The 19,982-nt window shown below is 36.9% G+C and overlaps 3 protein-coding genes across 5 annotated transcripts; 1 reads left to right on the top strand and 2 right to left on the bottom strand.

Annotated features, from left to right (window-relative positions):
• Window positions 1-2,320: 2,320 nt before the first annotated feature.
• Window positions 2,321-7,197, bottom strand: LOC110753343 (biotin--protein ligase 2). 2 transcript variants are annotated; one of them, XM_021954240.2, is made up of 10 exons: window positions 7,057-7,197; window positions 6,701-6,968; window positions 6,565-6,626; window positions 6,331-6,479; window positions 6,083-6,203; window positions 5,704-5,859; window positions 5,148-5,193; window positions 4,792-4,858; window positions 3,964-4,040; window positions 2,321-2,550 (listed from the first exon to the last, which is right to left on the bottom strand). In XM_021954240.2, exons 1-10 carry the CDS (start codon window positions 7,163-7,165, stop codon window positions 2,508-2,510), a joined length of 1,098 nt encoding a protein of 365 aa, XP_021809932.1. In that variant the 5' UTR covers window positions 7,166-7,197; the 3' UTR covers window positions 2,321-2,507. The 2 variants fall into 2 exon arrangements, 1 of the variants encoding a protein (XP_021809932.1); XR_015831227.1 differs by lacking the exon at window positions 4,792-4,858.
• A 190-nt stretch (window positions 7,198-7,387) lies between these two features.
• Window positions 7,388-11,852, top strand: SDG37 (SET domain group 37). The gene is made up of 14 exons (XM_021954231.2): window positions 7,388-7,522; window positions 7,624-7,769; window positions 7,863-7,997; window positions 8,081-8,135; window positions 8,226-8,344; window positions 8,785-8,873; window positions 8,952-9,033; window positions 9,501-9,605; window positions 9,748-9,838; window positions 9,948-10,067; window positions 10,200-10,306; window positions 10,904-10,973; window positions 11,460-11,523; window positions 11,596-11,852. Exons 1-14 carry the CDS (start codon window positions 7,423-7,425, stop codon window positions 11,765-11,767), a joined length of 1,455 nt encoding a protein of 484 aa, XP_021809923.1. The 5' UTR covers window positions 7,388-7,422; the 3' UTR covers window positions 11,768-11,852.
• A 386-nt stretch (window positions 11,853-12,238) lies between these two features.
• PPK1 (putative protein kinase 1) lies at window positions 12,239-18,087 on the bottom strand. 2 transcript variants are annotated; one of them, XM_021953703.2, is made up of 6 exons: window positions 17,668-18,087; window positions 16,686-17,093; window positions 15,465-16,504; window positions 14,269-14,469; window positions 13,330-13,491; window positions 12,239-13,039 (listed from the first exon to the last, which is right to left on the bottom strand). In XM_021953703.2, the coding sequence occupies exons 1-6, from the start codon at window positions 17,843-17,845 to the stop codon at window positions 12,464-12,466; spliced, it is 2,565 nt and encodes an 854-aa protein (XP_021809395.1). In that variant the 5' UTR covers window positions 17,846-18,087; the 3' UTR covers window positions 12,239-12,463. The 2 variants fall into 2 exon arrangements, with proteins under 2 accessions (XP_021809395.1, XP_021809402.1); XM_021953710.2 differs by having other exon boundaries at window positions 15,465-16,435; window positions 17,668-18,086.
• Between the last annotated feature and the right edge of the window lie 1,895 nt (window positions 18,088-19,982).

The raw sequence follows: 19,982 nt of genomic DNA, 5'->3' as shown, positions 1-19,982 counted from the left end.
AGTTGAGCTCCCTTTAATTTATTTTTTTCCTCGAATGGAAACAACGCCATTCTCTCATAGTCATAGACTCATAGCTAGAGCACATTTCGATGATCCCATTGCTATTTCTTGCCATCTTCACATTCAACTTTAAAATTGCTTTTCGCATAAATGAAAGATTAGTTGGATTGCATTTGCATCGATCCCTAAACTCGCATCACATCGAACTAGCATATTTTGTAAAGGATTGTGACTGTCGGTGAGATAAGATAAGAGACTATATCGCTTCATAATTCAGAATTACTTTCGTAAAAAAACATACACTTTTGTTCATAAACACTTTTATAATAAATACGTTGAAATATTTATTAAAAATTCACTTAGAAAAGCACTTGGAAGCATTTATCTGGAAAATGTTTCTAAAACCCATAAACATTTATGATTTTTTGCCAAATTTATTTAAAAAGCGGATTTGATTGTCAGAAAATCTCTGAACATGACTTAAACCCATAAACATTTATGATTTTTTGCCAAATTTATTTAAAAAGCGGATTTGATTGTCAGAAAATCTCTGAACATGACTTAAACCCATAAACATTTATGATTTTTTGCCAAATTTATTTAAAAAGCGGATTTGATTGTCAGAAAATCTCTGAACATGACTTAAATAGAAGACTTGATTGAAACTTAAAAAAGAAAAATATTAAATGAAAGAATGCAAATTTTGAGCACCAAGAGTGTGATTACATAACTTTCTGTTCGTTTCTTCCCCTCTAGTCATCCTTTTCTCTTATTCTTTTTTAGGGCATGCTATACTTTTATTATTGTAAAGGATTTTTCTTCTTTTGTCATACTATCATGCCAAGGGTTAATAACTAGGAGGGTTCATGTACTTGCTTTTTTCACTCTATAATCCATAAAAATTTTACGCTCCAAGTTGATAAATGGATAGATTCTCATGGAATTCAAGGCTTTAATGATTCATCTGAACTGACTCCGAATGATTTTGTCCGAACGAATTTTATCCTTTGTCCTATTTTTCTTCCAATATATGATTTAGGGTTAATATTCTGAGCGAGAATTACAAGGAGAAGGACGAGAATCGAACTATTGTCTTGTGGCACAAATTCAACCTTAACACGTATTATATCATGTTGAAGTGTGTTAAACCTGAAGCTATTAAAAAGAGAAGCTTGGAATTCAGCCACTGCCAAGCACGTCTATCACAATCTTTAGCAACCAGCAGAGACCGACACAGAAACAAATACTTCTTTAGACTGCACCCCATGAGCCCCTACCACCAAAACGACACAGTTGTTGGTCTCATGCCACGACCAAACACAAGGTATTAGAATGTGTCCTAGTGTAATGTGAATGCCAACTTTTTCAACTCATGCAAAGACAATCCTATAATTTGGAAATGAGAGACAAAAGCTGCAACTTGATGTGTGGGTTTGGTGCATTGGCGGAACCTAATTTGGAAATGAATCTCAAAAAGCTTTCAAATGTGGTCAAAGACATTGTTTCGTGGGTGGAACAAGACTGGATTTAGCTCTCGTTCCGAGATCCAGTCCCATAGAGTCCCACCCTTGATGATGGGATTCGTTTTCTCTTTTATGTGAGAAATTGTCCAATTTAATAAGTCCAGTACCTCTATTATGAGTACCGAAACATGAGACATGACACTAGTCGAAAACGTGACCGGTGATATCTAACGTTGAACGTGACCTTTTGCAACTTGGAGAAGATGGCTTAACCAGATTCCCAATTGAGAGAGTGGTAATGTTTTATGGACCCCTACTAAAAGGTTGTGGCCTAAATTTAGGACATTTTGTTTAGTATAGAAGGCTGTGCATGTGGGAGGGGTGGGTTTCTTTTTCTCTGTCCCTATAACACAAGACTCATACTCAGAATGTGAAGAGGGACAGCATGTACCCTACAACCACAGGACACACCAAAAATGAGGGTTGGCTTCTTTTGGAAGAGAATCTTTATCCTACATGTTTTTCAACCAGTTAACAATGATATAGGCAACCAAAGAGTTCTGTTTGCATCACTATAAACTGCCATACAAACAAGACATTCTGGCCAGTGGGTCATTGTTGGGGCCTTCAGATCTTAGCAAACCCAACAAAACTAAGCATATTTTTTGAGCACCCATTGGACAAGAAAATATTCTATAATAGTTTTTCCCCCCAACCAACCAAAAAAAAAGTACTACTTATTCAAACCACCTCAAAGCTGGCAAGGATGACCAAATTTCCTACAAATGATTGATTACTTGGGTTGATCATGACACAAAACACAATCCATTTCTTGTTTGCAAGTATACAAGGTAGAGTGGTTGTAATCCATGACTTCTGATATTATTAAGCAAAGAAATACAGATCTAAGTTTGATCGAGATCTATACTGAGAACAATAAATAAAACCAAAATAGAAAAAAGTAACTAAAGAAAAAACATTCTCAGTGGTGCACATGATAGAGCAAGATTGTAGCCACTGATGCAAGGTGCCAAGGCATCTTCTTCAGTCAAGCTTTCGTCTGACCAATCCTTTGAAGAAGTCAAAACTATAGAGAAATAGAAACAGTGTCATGATTACTTAGGTTAAGAATAGCAGGCTCATGTCCTGACAAACTTCTGAAAATATAACATGTCGGTGTAAAACCACTGCATCAAATTGCCAAAAGTTGTAATGACTTATCTTACAAAGGGAATGCAGGGGATGCTTCAGACTGAAGCTATACATAGTTGATCGGGAAAAGGGGCGAAATATATAACGGGATGTTCTTAGTGATCCTCTTGCATATTTACTTAGTATTACTTAGATACTTATTTATGTATTCTTTTTAACATGTATCAAGTTGAGGAAGAGACAGAAATACAGGCATGTAATGTTTGACAAGAAAGACATGTCAAGATCACCTACCAGTTCTGCCAGAAAGTTATACTCAGGAATGCATAGATACTGATTTATTGCAGAAATAGAAGGCAATGATTAAGAGGCCAGTAAATGAGAAATAAAACCAGGCGTCACTTTTGAGATGGTAAATGCATGCACGAGTTTTTCACAATGACTGTATTTGGAGAGAAAAGGAGTACAAGAGACATGACCAGAACCCTTATTTCAACTCTGGATGGTAAAACCAAATTTCAAAAAGAACAATGATGCCAAGTTGCTGTCCTTTTGACCAAGCAACCTGACACGCGTATTAAAGCAGGGGTGCAATTTTAAATTAACAGATAGAAAAAGGTGATGTTGCAATTTCCATATCCTCACCAATTGATGTCTCAAGTGATCTGCCCAGAATTTAGTTAAGGACATGTCTTCAAACAAAAAGATTACATGATACGGGTCTAGGACAAAATCAGGACATAAATTTAACTAATAGTCAAATAAATCCAGTAATATGTGAGCAAAACAATGGAGCTACCTTCAGGTATAATACCAAGAATTATGTACTAGTTCCAATAACTATATTCACTTATTACCAACTTAAAAATACTTCCTTTCATATCTAACTTTCAAGAGTTGCGAAAACCACATCAAACCCAAAAAGTTGTGCTTATGATGTCCCAGTAAGGCGTATGAAAAAGTTTGAACCTTATTACCAGGTATCTATCCCATATGACATAAAACATTTAAAGCAGTCTTGACCAAACAGTGTTCGTTTTGGTTGAACATGAAAATCTTGGTGGCTCTAAATTGTGCTATCACATTGGCCCAAAACAAGAAAAAAAAAATTTGTACTAGCATCTTAAATGAATGGAAATTACAGTTTATGTAAACCATATGGCTTGCTTACCAAATGTTCTTCTGGTAGTTTTCACTTTTCCTACTTACAAGTGGAACTATTAAAAACATCCATGGGACTATATTAAAAAAAAAAAAGACTTGTACAGGTACTGCTTATGTAAGTTTCATAGTTAATTAAACATCATTATATCATACAAAAATAATAATATCAATTTAGCAAAGTTACCTATTGCCATCAGGATGAAGTTCACACATCTGGTTGTCATCACCAATAGCTAACAGATATCCTGATGAGGTCAAACCCTGCAAATTAAACATTTAGATGTTGAAAACCTAGTACCAATATATAGTATTGACAATACAGTCATACCTCAAACTGTCTGAGAATTTCTTCATGAAAACTACGAGAAGTGAGAATTTCATGATAAAATTTAGGAGGAAGTACATATAGACCCCATATGGTCGACCCTATTTATATGGGTATAACCTGTGGTTTACTTGTGACATTTACACTCTGTAGTTTACTAATTTGTCTATTTAATGGATGTTGCTAATAAGCATGCAAATGACTATTTTATCCTTGTCTTCTTCCTCTATTCAATGGCTACATGGGGTAAATCACAAATGATATAGGTGGTAACATAGGAAACCATAAGGGTTATATGAGTGGACAATAAATTACAGGGTTATCCATGTAAAAAGAGTCAACCATAAAAGGTGTAGTTGTAGTTTCCCCCTAGTTTATGAATTTTAGGCTTAGATCTTTTTATCTCATTCAAATAAAGGATTCTCACACATTTTTACTGAACACGTTCTTTAACTTCTGTATATCAAGGGAAAGAGGGACATATCTTTTATGAACACAAGACCCAAAATTTTATCCATAAAGTTAACCCTTAAATTTCTGTCTGAACCAGAAAGGATAAAATAAAAGATTTTCTTTGGGTTTATATCATAATTCATAAGAAAGGGTATGAACTCTTTCATGTACGTAGGCATGAATATTCAAACTCTGAGTCAGTAACTCTTCTAGCAACTTTCTAGTTTGTCAAACCTGAATAGTGACCACGTTTTCCACTACTTGATCCTCATTCTTTTCTTGCACAATAACCCTCTGTCCGCTGCAGATATCAAAACAAAACTAACTTCAAGAATGACAAGAATGGTTTCCATACTTTATGAGAAGAAAATCAAGAGGCCATCATAAAAGGTTGGAAGACGACTTCTATAGGTTGAGTAAAAAATGTTATTGGGTACCAAGTGAGACAAAATTTACGGAATATTTGGTGTTACATTTCACTAGGCTTCTTTGGTTTTTGAAGCTAGATAAGACTACGCTTAAAAATGACTAACTTGAATTCAACCATAAAGATCCATAGTAGAATCCAGATCTACATGACAGTGTGTTACCTGTGTAGCCATGTCTTATAGTATAGCTCCTCAAGAGATTGGAATCCTGCATTAAATGAACCATGCATTACTTTTCATAACACGTGCCCTTAATGGATTCACTATCGTGCTTGCTGGTCAGAGTAGAATCTTATTACTGAAACAGAAACTCTGGAAAAAAGGTCAATTAGAATTTGTATTTTTTTGGAGAAAGAAATGAGTACATTTACCCTTTCTTTTTCCATATATCTATGCAGGAAACAAATAAAGTTGTTAAAAAGGAGGGGAAAATATAACTGCGATGGTATTGTCAAGGATTCAAATTTTGAAATCAAAAGAAATTTCATATAACAAGTTCAAAGATTGTTCATTTATAGGGATTCTAGCTGGAAAAGTTATTCAGATATTTTTTCATGACAGGCATAAAACTTAAAAGAAAAAATAGAAAGCAAGGCACCAATATATATAGTTGAGGCAAAACAGTAAGATTAAGCATTAAAATCAAAATGAAGGAATGGCATAATTGATATATCATATGACATATTTGATGGTTAATTGATATGCGATGATTTTTTACCTTGATTTATAAAAAGCTCATAAAATTTCTCAAATTTGTCAAAGAAGGCAGCAAGAATATCTTCTCTTCTAAATTGGTATGTCGTAACAGACAATTCTCTAAGAAATGTATTCAAGCATGTAGTTGGTTTCTCATTATCAACATTCAAACCTATACCTGCAAGAACAGAAGCAAAAATATCTGTGTCATCATTATCAACATAGAGTTTCTTCTTGACTATCCAAATTATGTGTGTGCGTATTGTTGATGGAGGCATTCATCTAATACTTGAACGGAACAAGGTCTATAGAAAAGTAACAAAGCAGCCAGTAGGTATGTGAAACCATACTTATTTCCAATCAGATATGCTAATCAGCAACCAGAGGATGAGACTAATTACCAGCAGAGACATTGAACTGCTTCGATTTAAATGTCGAGGTGCATAAAATACCTCCCACTTTGAGGCCATTTAAATAAAGATCATTTGGCCATTTTATTTTAACATCAACATATGGCAAGCCCTGAAATTCAAAAGATGTATTAACACAAGTGTATCAAAGTCTGGAGACTATAGCATCACCTATTAACTGAAATATGAATTTGACAAGGTTCTTTCTATATCAAACTCAGCAAGAAAAATGCACTCACATTTTTATCACAAACATCCTTTATTGCCTCCGTGACAGCAAGAGACACCACGTATTGTATAAGAGGCACGACTCGGCCATCCTCCATCTGCAAAGTAAAGGAAAAAAGAAGGCAACCCTTGGGAGATTCCCACGCATTCTTCGACCGGCCTGGAAAAGATCACAGAATAAATTGAATCCCAATAACACAATAAACCAGCAAAATCAATGTCAACCACTAATTGGCATTTCAAACCTCGCCCTTTGTACTGAACATCAGCCACACATACCGCACCGATCGGAAGCTCACAGAAATTCCTGAGAAAAAGCTAAATATCCATTCACTTCGTTTCAGAAAGGCAAACAAAGCTAAGGGCTTTTATGAGACTTACTGGGAGACGACGTCGTGCGTTGAAGGCAAGCGTGGAGACCAAAGGAGGAACCTTCCGAACCGATTGGTTGAGAGAGAGTTCATGAACGAATCCACCCCAAAAGCGTCTTCCTTGATCGGTTTTTCCGATTCAGAGTGCAGAAGAATTGAAAGCTCAGTGTTGTCAGTGAGCTTCAGAGCGCCACTGTTCTTCAGCGTTTTGGCAGTTTCATTCTCTGCCGATGATTTTCCGCATAACACCAACGCGCAACTTGAATTGCCATCCATAGCTGAAATTCGCAAACAGATTGATAAATTCAGAAACGAACTGATTTTACTGGATTTTCTCAGTAACCAAACAGTAGGGACCAAACTAACCTGAAGCAGCAACCCGTAGAGAGAGGCTGCTATTCGTTTTCTTTGTTGATAAAATGACCTTCTTCAGTGCGGAGAAAAACCCTAGTGACCTAGTGAAGGCGTAGGACATTCAACTTGAAAAGACCAGAACTTTCAGCGAGAATTGAAAGGTTTCAGCTTCGGAGACGGAAAAGAACGACAAGTCAAGAACACAAGGCTTCGTAGCACGCCACGTCCTCTCATGTAGGGCCCGCCACCTTAACCCCACAAAACCCCAAAATTAGAACCAAAAAAAATAAATAACTCATTTGCTATATCATCAAAACTTCGCCACCATTGACGTCGTCGTTTGGTGAAGAGCGAGCAAACACAGACAGAACGCCAATCATGGAAGAGTTGCAGAGAGCTCTTGAGGACCGAGGCTTAACCGTTTCGAATGTTCCAGAGAAAGGCCGTTGCCTCTTTACCACCAGAGACTTCTCTCCAGGTGTCCTCTTCCCCTCCCTCTCTCTCTGTCTCTCTCTCTCTCTCTGTAGCTGAGTAGCTCTGCTGCTTCAGAACAGCGATAATGGAGGTTTTGAATTGCAGGGGAGGTGATTATAAGCCAAGAGCCGTACGTTTCTGTGCCAAACAACTCCTCAGCGGAATCCAGGTGCGATGCTTGTTTCGAATCAAGTAATCTCAAGAAGTGCTCGGCTTGTCAGGTTGTGTACTACTGCAGTAACTCATGCCAGGTATGCCCTAGGCTTCGGATTGGTAATTAGATTACATTCATGGAGTTCTTGTATTTCTCATTCGTTGAAGTCCTGGGTTTTTGTATTATGCAGAAGTCTGAATGGAAGCTGCATCGTCTAGAATGTGAAGCTCTCTCGAAGCTTCACAAGGAAAGAAGAATGGCTGTCACGCCTTCTATTCGTCTCATGATCAAACTCTACCTTCGCACAAAATTGCAAACTGAGAAGGTAAAGATTTTCTTATTTACACAGAAAGATTCAATTTTTAATTTTGGGTATAAAACATTAATGTTATTAGATTTTTCCTTTAGGTCATTCCTGCTTCTGCTATGGACAACTACAAGTTGGTGGAGGCGTTAGTTGCTCGTATCCTTTTTGGCTTTTTCCAATTTAGCTTTCCTTCTTGTTGTAGCTGTTTACTGTTTTATTAATTCTTTTTTGTTTCTTTTAATAAAGATATGTCGGAGATTGATGAGAAGCAATTGGTGCTGTATGCTCAGATGGCGAACCTTGTCAGCTTGATACTTCAGTGGCCCGGTATCAATATAAAAGAGATTGCAGAAAACTTTTCCAAGGTGTGATTTTATAAACAGTTTTTCGGTTCTGTTTTTCTCAATTATTACTGTTTTATTAATAAAAGTGACTGAATTTGCACCATGTAATGCAAGTGAAGCTTCACTATCATGTAAGTGTTGTGGTAATTCTGGTGAACCCAATAGCAAATGTTAGGCAGTAAAACCGTTGTGTTGGAGGTACTTCAGGCATTTATGCATAGCACAATGAGATGTTCAAGTTATATTGTCAGTTTGGCATGTACCCAACACAATCAATGCGATCATCTGGTGTCTAACTAAGTTCTTACAAACTTGTAATGATATGTTACAGTGCTATTGTCTGCATGACTTCTTTCGATCCTTTATTGTATGGACTCAAACGTTGTTTATCTTAATAAGAATGCAATTTAAATTTTTTTAGTGGAATCTTTGGGAATTTTGATTCTCTGCGATCCATGCAGCTTGCATGCAATGCTCACACAATTTGTGACAGTGAATTGAGACCCCTGGGCACAGGATTGTATCCTGTCATTTCCATTATTAACCACAGGTAACTATGTTAGTGGATAAAAGTATTTTCAGTGTCACCCTCTTGCTATTTGTTTGCTAAATGGTTCTGGTTCTGTAGCTGCTTGCCCAATTCTGTTTTGTTATTTGAGGGAAGATCAGCAGTCGTACGTGCTGTGCAACATATACCCAAAGGTGCTGAGGTAGTATATGCTTCTTTAACTTGCTGGCCATTATGATTTCCAATTAAGAATAAGAGATTACATCAAGGGTTTATGCGTTGAATATGCAGAAATGTATGATCATAGGGGAGATAATTAATAAGTTTAAATTGCTTGACAAATAGACTCTAAAGGAATGAGCTGCATGTCCCTTGGTCATTCTATAAAGTGCTTCATTAATAATCGAGAAGATTTATTCTGCAATGACGTTTTTTATAATCTCTTAATGCATTCACAGAACTCAACCCTATCTTGTGAATTATTTAGGAAAATATTTTAAATTTATGATCCTTTTTCTCTTGTGAATAATTTTAGTGTCTCATATGCTGTCAAGACGTTATCTGACTTTCTTTAATGTGAAGTAAAGTTACTTAGTATCATGTTATTGCACGAATTTTGACAAGAAGTCAAATCTAAAGGCTTCTCTGTTTGTCAATTTCATTTTCAAGGTGTTGATAAGTTACATAGAAACTGCTGGAAGCACTCTGACTCGGCAAAAGGCACTAAAAGAACAATACCTTTTTACTTGCACATGTCCCCGCTGCAGTAAAGTGGTACTTATGACTTTTACTTTTTCTTTTTTATTTCTTTTAAAGAATGTGACGTTGTGAGTCATGTAGCATTTGTCTTTTGATACTGGAATATGTAGAAACTTATCCTATTTAAACTAAAAATGAAGTTGATTTTGTATTGAAGGGCAAGTATGATGATATCCAAGAAAGTGCAGTTCTGGAAGGCTACCGATGCAAGGATAATGGATGCATTGGCTTTTTACTTCGTGAGTCTGGTATGTAATTACCTGTATTCAAGCCAGTGCGGTGAAACAAAATAGAAAATAAGAGTGAGTTAGGCAGCTAAAGCAACTATATTTCATTGTTTGCAATTTGGATGAGCAGATGGCAATGGATTCATATGCCAGCAATGTGGACTTGTTAGGAGCAAAAAAGAGATAAAACAGATAGCAAGTGAACTAAAATCATTGTCAGACAAGGCTCCTATATCTACACCCTCTCACAGTATCCTTCTTTCTTTGTGCTAAGAATTACTCGTCTTTTTGGGCAATCTTATGTTATGATTACTTATAATATTTTTGTGGTTTTTTTGTATTCAAATTTCATCACCATGATTTGATCTTTGACTAAGTTTAGATTACCAGGAAGCTATATCTGTGTATAAGGCAATTGAGACACTGCAGAAGAAACTATATCATCCTTTTTCAATCTCTTTGATGCAAACTCGGGAGAAGCTTTTAAAGGTAACTATTTGTTTTTTTATTTATTGTTCTTTTCCTATTATACTAATGAAAGTAGTGATGAAGTCGAACTCATTTGTAATATATGTCACACACACATACATATGTATGTATCAAATGGTTCTGGAAAAAGTTTGTTAAAGTTTCTGTTTTATTTTATATTTTATGCAAAAACAGATCTTGTTTGGCTCCTTTAGGTACAAATGAAATGGTTTTACTTAATTGAAATTGTAACAATTAGGATAAGTGAATTACTAAACTTAGGAAGGTACGATTTGGGGTTTGTCCTCTATGAATTGAAGTATGATAAGTTTGGTATTGTTTTACTTTCTAGTGAAATGCAAATCATGTTCTGTTTGCGGAGCATTGGAAATGGTTTCTTATTGTCTATGTATAATTTTTTGGCAATTGTCATTAGCCTTATTAACACTAAAAGTACTTTTAGATCAATGATTTTGGGCACTCAGTAAAGTAGTAGTAAATTGTGGTTATTCTAATTTCATGAGAACGTCAAACACTGTAAGGTAACATGCAGTGACTTTAATTCCTAATGTTCACTTAAATTATGCATTTAATTTCTTGAAATCATATTGTGTTCAGATTTTGATGGAGCTGGAAGACTGGAGTGAAGCTCTAGCATATTGCAGACCGACCATTCCAGTGTATCAAAGTATGTCTTGTTTCTTCTTTTTCATTTCTGTTTTTATATTCATAAGAATGTATTGTTTCTTTTTTATTCCACATTTGAGATATTTAATTCCTCTACTTTTTTTCCCTAACTTTTAACTGTTCAAGTTGGTGTCTTCCAGTTAGAAGTTATTTTTCATTTTAGTTCAAAGATCAGATTACTTTTGTTCTCGTTGCTTAATCAATGGGTCTCTAAGTACAACCGAATAAACTGAGTTTTGGTAAAAGAAATGGAAACTAAGGTGTTAGGATATTGTGGATTGAGTCAATTGAGGCCAGTGCGTGCTCCACATGTGAGATTAAATCTCCATCTTACAAGGCGCTTCCATTCAAGTTTAAACTTCTACTTTGGCATGCACACTGCATTTACCTCGTAACCAATTATAAGAAACTATATTGAAAATTATCGATGCACATCTGTTTACTATACTGCCGCTAACATCCCGAATTTCACTCTGTTTCACTACAGGAGTATATCCAGGTTGTCATCCTTTGCTTGGATTGCAATATTATACCTGTGGAAAGCTCGAATGGTTAGTATTTTTTGTCAAATCGTCATAGGAGTTTTCTGTTGAATCTTTAAACAAGTTGATTTGTTGTTACAGGTTACTAGGAGACACAGAGAATGCTGTCAAATCTCTGACCAAGGCGGCAGATATACTGCGGATTACTCATGGGACAAGCACACCTTTTATGAAGGACCTGTTCGTGAGGTTGCAGGAAGCACGCGCTGAAGCTTCTTATAAATTTTCGTCAGAAAAGTCTGATTCTTGTTAACAAGCTTACTTGTTTTGGGATTTTGTGTTGTGCATTTCTGCTATTACTTCGCATATCCAATCTATCAATCTTTATTTATGCATTATTATCAAAGGGGATACCAAATTTATTGAACATGGAACCAAACTTCCATTCACTTCTTGCATTTCTTAACCTAACAGCTAAACATCCATTGAAATATGAAAAATATTACACGTGTGATAATATCATTGGTGGTAAGGATGAGTAATTGCCATATTCTGACAGTACCAACATTTCATTCTTTATGTCTGGCCTTACTGTTAACCTCATTCTTCTATGACAAAGCAAGTAATTGCCATATTTTGTTGCCACACCTGTTGGTTTTTAAAAGCTTGGCACGAGACACCAAATTTCAGTAATTTAAGTTAAATATATTTTCTGCATAAAAAAAAATTACATATATTTTCCATGCATTATGCTTAATAAAGGACAAGGAAAGGATAAAGAACATACACGCCAATCACTCTGAGCAGATTTTCTATTATATTTAACAAATCAAAATAACACAGCAGGAATATTACATATCATTACAAAGAGATGGAAGAGAATGATGGTAACCGAGCATGATTTCCCGATGAGCCGAAATCAGCTGACAAAAGTGGATACCACCTGACATCTGAGTTTCACAACAATGGGGGCTGAAATTGTGATAAAAAATGCTTGGACCTTCACCTATTATCCCTCTGAATTTGATATTAAATGTTCCTGGAGCTGAAAGCAAAGCCTTGACATTTGGGAGAGCAATTTACAATGTTGGTCTCGCGATGTTATTAACTGAGACCCTATTGAGGGGACAGGGTCCTTAAGCAGTTGCTGGATTTGACAACATAGCTTGGAAGCTTCAGAGTCATTGTCACAAGTTTGGGCAATAAGTTGAAGCAGTTTACAGTTTTCGTCATGAGGCAAAGATGGCTGGTTTGGAACAGGGGGAACAATGAAAGGGTGTTGAAGCAGCTGAGGAATCCGCCACCTTTCATTGCGGTCCCATGCAAGGCACTTTTTCATAAGATCCAGAAGCCAGGGGTTAGAGACTGGTGCATATGTGATTTCATGGTTGGGATCTGTTATAACTTTGAACTTGGCCCAGAAGGTCTTGTAGTCTGCGAATGGGGTCCTCCCGTATACCATCTGATAAAGGATGCAACCAAGGGACCAGATGTCTGACGGCCGACCACATTTGATAGTGTTTCCATCTGCATCACTCTCGTTGCACATGAATGCTTCTGGTGACATGTAGCTAAGTGTACCCACCTGAAAGTGTCGAAACAGAAGAACTAATCAAAAGTACACATAATGCATATCCGGTAACCTCCAACATACTAAGGAGCCATATCATGTACAATAGAGCATGGTGCATATGGCATGCCAGTACAATTTACCATTATGAAAAAAAGTGAGAAACCATATTTCTAGATGCTGCAAACATATGTTTTCTCAAAAGGGCAGCAAGCAAAATGGGATGTGCATTCTACTTAACTGGTATTTCCAGATAATAACAGATCGTAGTTCCAGAAAAAGAGGGAGGCCTAAGTGATAATCACCTGAGAATCCCTTTGGATGTTGGTTGTATCACTCATTATCGCTTTGGCAATCCCAAAATCAATTAGCTTTAGGGAGCCTTTGACGAGAAGGAAATTAGCTGGCTTCAAGTCAGAGTGCACAATTCGTTCCTCGTGTATGGTGTTAACCGCCAGAAGAATTTGCTGCCATATTTTTCCACAAGATTGGTTCAGCTTTTTCATACTCAGAATAATCACCAAAATTAATCTATTCCACAATAATAATTAACAAGTGCATGCACACAATTATGCCAGACTTTTGGAAAATCTCACCAGCATAATGCTAGAACATATATTTAGAGAAACGGTAGCTGCAAAAGCAGTAACCAAATTAGAAAAGCGTATGATTCATACAACTTTAGAGAACTAACAAGTGGTAGAAACCCATGTTTTAAAGGATCTTTGGATGTAAAATGGAAACTGGATCTGCCCACAATCGGTTTAATAGCATTCTTGGTTAGGAATTTTAGTATGCTGCCAGCACCACAATCATCACACTACTGAAAATGAGGTCAACTTGATATCATGACTTCGTGTTTCCTTAAGTTGACTACATGTTAGGAACATAGTCAAGTATGGACATATATGGCTTGGGGAAAATAACCACTATATACAGGCAACATGTCAGATTCTATGTAACAACTATATATATATATATATATATATATATATATATATATATATATATATATTATAATAATAATAATTAACTAGGTGCAGCAATATCTATATGGGTCATATCAATAAAGAACCTAATAGAATCCCCCAAAACAATATCACCAAACAAACAAAACGAGCAAATACCAAATACCATTAGACGAAAAGTGAACCTTTAGACAATCATCCTTTTGAGTACCAAAACAAACACAAAGCACTGCAAAGAAATTAACAACAAAATATCAAGGTGTATAGCTCAAAAACCTGCCAGTAGAATCGTAGCCAGTTCTCATCTATGGTCTTTTTAGAGACGTCCATTTCCTTCCACTGCTGGGACAGCATGTGAGCTAAATCAATTTCGCCATATTCAAGCACCATGTATATGTACCCGTCATCCTTGACTCTGCCATCTTTATTACTCATGGAGCCACTCAAGACTTCACGGAGCAAAGCCTTATCTGTCACCTAGTAACAATAACAATTATAGGAATTATATATCTTAATTAACAACCTGCAATCATCCAACTTTCAGACATTAGAAAATCCACATGCAATAAAAATTGAGTCATTGCGCAGTATGTGTATTCCTATCCCGTTGTCCTAGGATTTGTCGTGTATCTTTTGTATGAAAACAACTCTGCCTCCTCAACCTGTGTCCATGGTACATAGGTATACTTTCTAGCATAAATCTAGCATCTTCTGTATGAACTTCATGCTAATTATTATATGATACCGAAGTTTACAATTAACAGGAATATTTAAATGAGGAAATATACTTGTTACATAACGGATTTCCAACTGTCGGTGCATAAACTCTCTCTTGGGTTCCTAACTGTCAATTACATACGCGGCACATCCGAAAATGGTCATCAATATCACATGTAATATACAAGACCTTGCTCCAAGAAGAATGGATGGAGCAAAATTCATTGGATTAGATGAAAACGAGCAGATTCCTAATCATTTTTACCGTTATTTTCTTTGAAGCTACTTTCTTTAGCTTGATCAGAGAACCAAATCAGACACCTAACTAACTTAGCCAACTCTAGTGTCACCTCAATCTCCTTCCGAGTCTGTTCATTTTAATCAAGCCACTTTATTGACCACAATTTTGGCCATCTGATGCTCCTCTAAGCATTTGTCACTCTAAAGAACCAGTTAGTTGGCCGAGTTAGATGACTTAATTGGCTACATTGAGGTATCCTGTGAAACATTCCCTTGAAAACCCATTATTTGGACTTTATAATGATCTTGGCCATCTTGAGATCAAGAGTCTACAACCGACACTCTAATTTGATGGTTGATTTCAACCTGACTTCATTTTCATCTTAGGTCCTCGTCTCTGTCGCAGCATACAAAAATTTGAATTGCATAGTTTTACCCAGACATAATATAGCAATGCTGTAAATGAAATTATCTGCATGTTATAATATGAACGATTTTAGGTTGAAAGTGAGTACCTCGTAGTCTATAAGCTGTATGATATGGTTTTTTCCTTTCAGCCTATCCAAATACTCAATTTCCTGACAAAAGCCAAAAGCAGTAGCGTAATCACGTCCTTTGAGCTTGATTTTCTTAAGTGCATAGATTGTACAGTCTGATGATATGACTTTGTGAACCTCACTGCTCCCTCCGCTACCTATTTTTCCGAGCCTTTGATAGAGCTTCCCATTAACTTTAAAAAACAAGTCAGGATCATAATTCCTTTTACGAGGGGCTGATGCACCTTTACCACTTGCAGCCTTTTGTTGTTTTTCTGATTTAGAAGACTCTAACTTCATATCAATACACGAATTTTGGGGCAAAGGAGCCTGAGATTGTGTATTGGTAACATCACCCGTAAGCCCTTTCCCTTCAATTGACTTAGCATCAAGAAGAGAAGGATTTTCCATAATCTTAGTTTCCTTCAGCATGCAGCCTTTTTGCTCCTTAGAAAGGTCATATTCCTTAACTTGCATTTGGGTATCAATTGCAGCGGTAGAAGTTTGGGCTGCAACAGCTATATGGTCAGTTGACATTCCACTGCCGTCCTTTAAAGAAGCATTTGAGGGCTTTATCATTTTCCCTTGAGTTACTGGTTGAGGATTTATATTAAAATCCCCCGAAGGTTCTACTGCCACATGAGAACCACTATGCAAATGAGTACAATAAGTTGTCGAACTAAGCATGGGTGCTGAAGTAGCATGGACAGACGTTGTCGTAGCACATGATGGCCCAACAACTGAGGATTGAGTCATAGGCTGGCTTAAGAAGTTCTTGAATTGATGCAACTGATCATGAACGGCGGTTGTTCTCTTTGCCAATGAAGAAGAAATCCCACCATCAGACTTCAAACTGATATCAGATTCTGTGTTCTGAATATTCTGATGCTTTGAGTCATGATTGATAACAGCTGAAGCCTCTGCTTGACTGCTGGAAACCCATTCCATTTCTGTCAATGCAAGTGAACGCATATGAGATGATAAGTACTCCAATCCAGTGGCCATATCATCATCGGCCCCTGCATGTTAAGAGAGAAGGAAAACATTTTCGGGGCATAGAAAGAACCTCAAAATAGTATTCTGTACACAGCATTAGCAATAATTCATAAAAGTGTGCAATGTCACAAAGAGAGCTGCCTAAGAAGCACCAAAGCACAGCAATAAAACCCAGCAGATTTAAAAGAAGTAAGGAAATATTACCCAAGGGAGTGGCAATGCTTCCCGTTGAAAATTGGACTTTTTTTTTACCATCGATCTGTTGAGACTCGAAATTCACGGGACGCATCTGATTATTGTCTTTACCACCAGGTTTGATTTGATCTATCTGCCCATCAAATGGGTTTAAGTGTTCGTCAAAGGTTTGGGTGCTAGCGCCTGAACTGGAAAATGGTGTAATACATGCATCTTCGTGAGTTTCCTTGACAACAGTGGGCATGTTGTTTGGCTGCACAGTTGAATCCTTTGCAGCATTACCCTCACTCATTGAAGCTACTTCTCTCGACTTCTTGGTGTCAATCAGAGGGGCCACACTTGAAGCGGAACTTTTGGATGCGCCTCGCTGGGGGACCACCATACGCCGAGGTTTTATGCTATTTGACTGCATTACTCCTGAATGTTCCTCGAAATGAGCACTTAAAGAATTAAGGCTGCGTTCACTCATCACATTCAAAGAACTAATGAAGTAATTTTAAAAAAATTATCCTATCTCAATCATATAAATGAGCACTTGATGCAAATGGGCTGCCGGATTTTTCAGTATAATCACTGAGCATTTAAGGGTCAGTAGTACCAAAGCTAAGCAGTTTTACTTCTAAAGACATATGCTTTACTATAAAAGTTTTATCCAAAATTTCAAACTCTAATCTACTTCAAAACCCAGAGCATAGTTCAGTGATGCCCCAAATCAAGCCCACAATCTATAAGCTAAACTGTAATAGGGCAGCACGTACTAAATAACTAGATAAACCAAAAGCTCAAACTTTGCATTTATCAGAAAAATGTAAAGGCACAAGTATTACAAATTCAAGAAGAAACCTTGAATTTGTGGAAGGTACACTCACTGTAGAACCCTAACGAGAAAACCCTCAAATTTGAATTCTCAATTTCACCCAAAAGTAAAACAACTACACAAAGAAAACCCTAGTTACTACATTAACTTTGAGAGACGGAGAGAGAGCGGTACCGAGAGGGCGGTGGCGCTTGAAGGCGGCTTGAACATTGCGGAGTAAGTGCGGCGAAGAGGAGGAAGAGAACGAGGAAGAGAATGACGAAGACGAAGATGATGTGGAATCCAGGTTGGTCGGACGGATCAAATTCCTCGCCCCAGCGGGTCGGACTGGAAGGTTAGCCTCCCCGTCCATGGATGGATCTCACCGGCATTTCTATGGGGACAAGAGGGCAAAATGGGAAATTTCCAAAGAAGGAGGAATGGCGGGAAGATATTCAACTGGGGATTTGGTATTTAGGGTTTAACAGAGGGATTTTGATATCCATGAGGAGGAGTGAGAGAGAGGACCTGAAACCACACAGCAGCACAGAGCGAGAGAGGAGCACTGGGAATTTGAAACGCTCCCTCTTGGCGCTCTTGCTTGCTTTCCTTCCCATGAGCTTTTTCTTGGGCCGATACGCATTGGAGATTGGACATGAAATTATGGTTTACCTAAAAACCCAAGCTAGCCCAAGCATCCCCAATCCGTAAACCCAAATGATTGACGAAGACAACAACACAATTGGGCTACCTATGGCCCATTGCCAATGTTTTTGGGCCATCTCATTTAATCCTCGTAAATAAGAGTGGTGATATTTGGACGATGCCATATTGACATGGGTTCCACAAAGGTTGGGCCCACATGGCAAGAGTCGCTCTCACTTTTTGTGGTTTGTTTTGTTTTTTTAGAAAGCGGTATTCTAAATTAAGGTATGGAGAGGAGGATCGAATTCAGTACGCTACTTTGGTCAACTGATGTAACCCATGTATACTTACTCTCACCTCTAATGTGGTAAAAATAACATTGTTCTATAGGCAACATAACTCCTCACATGAGGTCCTTTTTTTAGGTGACTGTGAGGGACAAACTTATTACAACTCCAATGGTTAATAACTTCTATCACTCGTGCCTGTATAAGCCAAAAAAAAAAAAAAAACCCCAAAAACCCGTTTGAATCGGAAAAAATGTGGTGACCCTTAGCGGTGTCAAGTCTTAAAATCGCTTAATATCTAGTTAAGAAGTAGACTCTGACAATTTGCTACCAAGCAGGCTATCAAAGGTTCAACTTTCAATTTTTACTGTTGGAATGTGATCATCTAACTAAAAATTAATTTGGCAATAGATGAAGAAACCCTTTTAAACTCTTGTCGTAGACTTCCATTCTTCAACGTGAGATGCTCATAACATTCACACCCTGAATTGCTCTGTCATTTCCTCACTTCTTAAAACAATTACATGTTTTAAATACAGCATTGGAAAAAGAGGTCCAAATCAAATTTGAATTGTTATTCCTCCTCTTTCTTAACAGTACAAATTTTCGAATTGTTAACTCTGTGATTCTCATATTCCATACTTTGTTTGTACTTAGCAACGGTTACCAAGCAAAGCTTGCCATCCCTTGGCGTTAAAGCTTAGGGATATGAAAAGCAACAATCAAACATTTAATTAAAGATGAACAACTTGTTGGGTGGAATGGATTGCTTATTAAAGTACACAACTTTATTCCAACACCATATGGCTTTGCATGATTTTGAGAGCAAAAGGAATCAAAATGAAGCAGCTTTTCCCCAGAAGAGAGGCACAGCACTATAATTATTGTCTAATTAGTGTGTTTGCTTACCTTATTGTGCGCTGTGCTTAGCCCAAAAAAGTCTTCCCTTAGGCTTAGGATGGAACCAAAGCCTAGCTTGAAGTTTCTATTGGCAACCTCTGCCTCGCCATAAATTGCTGTTGGGTTTCTGAAACCGAGCCCCAGTTGGTTGCTCTGCTTCCAATATATTATTCTAAGTGTTTTAAAACCGAACAATAATATATTATTAAGAAGATATTGTGGAAGGATTGTCATATTTATGTGAAAGCCATGCATTGTGTGTGGGTGAGAGGACCCATTAATTAAATCCTATAGAAAATTATTTGAATGAATCATGTAAAATGCCATTAGTTTTACATTGGTCTCAATTGATTTCTCTTGTTTCACATTAAAATTCATTAGTTTTAAATTGAGATTTGTAGTTCAAGTAGTTAAGAGCATTTATTTCTGCACATGAGGTTCTAAATTCAATTATCCTCTCTTCCACTATCGCATGTATATAAATAAATAAAATCATTAGTTTTATTTGTAGTTTATAAAACAAATGGTTAACATCACACTAATGCCATTTGAAAAACAGATCATGTTGTTTGAATGGTTTTTATTTCTTAATAGTAAAAGAAACACAACTACCATAAAAAATATGTAGAACTCTTTCCACTTTTTGTTATTTTTGTAATGTAGTAATACCAATATGTT

Source organism: Prunus avium, chromosome 1 (genome assembly GCF_965620075.1).
Source record: "Prunus avium chromosome 1, drPruAviu1.hap1.1, whole genome shotgun sequence".
NCBI classification, from domain to species: Eukaryota; Viridiplantae; Streptophyta; class Magnoliopsida; order Rosales; family Rosaceae; genus Prunus; species Prunus avium.
Note: the sequence above shows the minus strand (reverse complement) of the source record. Positions and strands in the feature narration are given on the sequence as shown.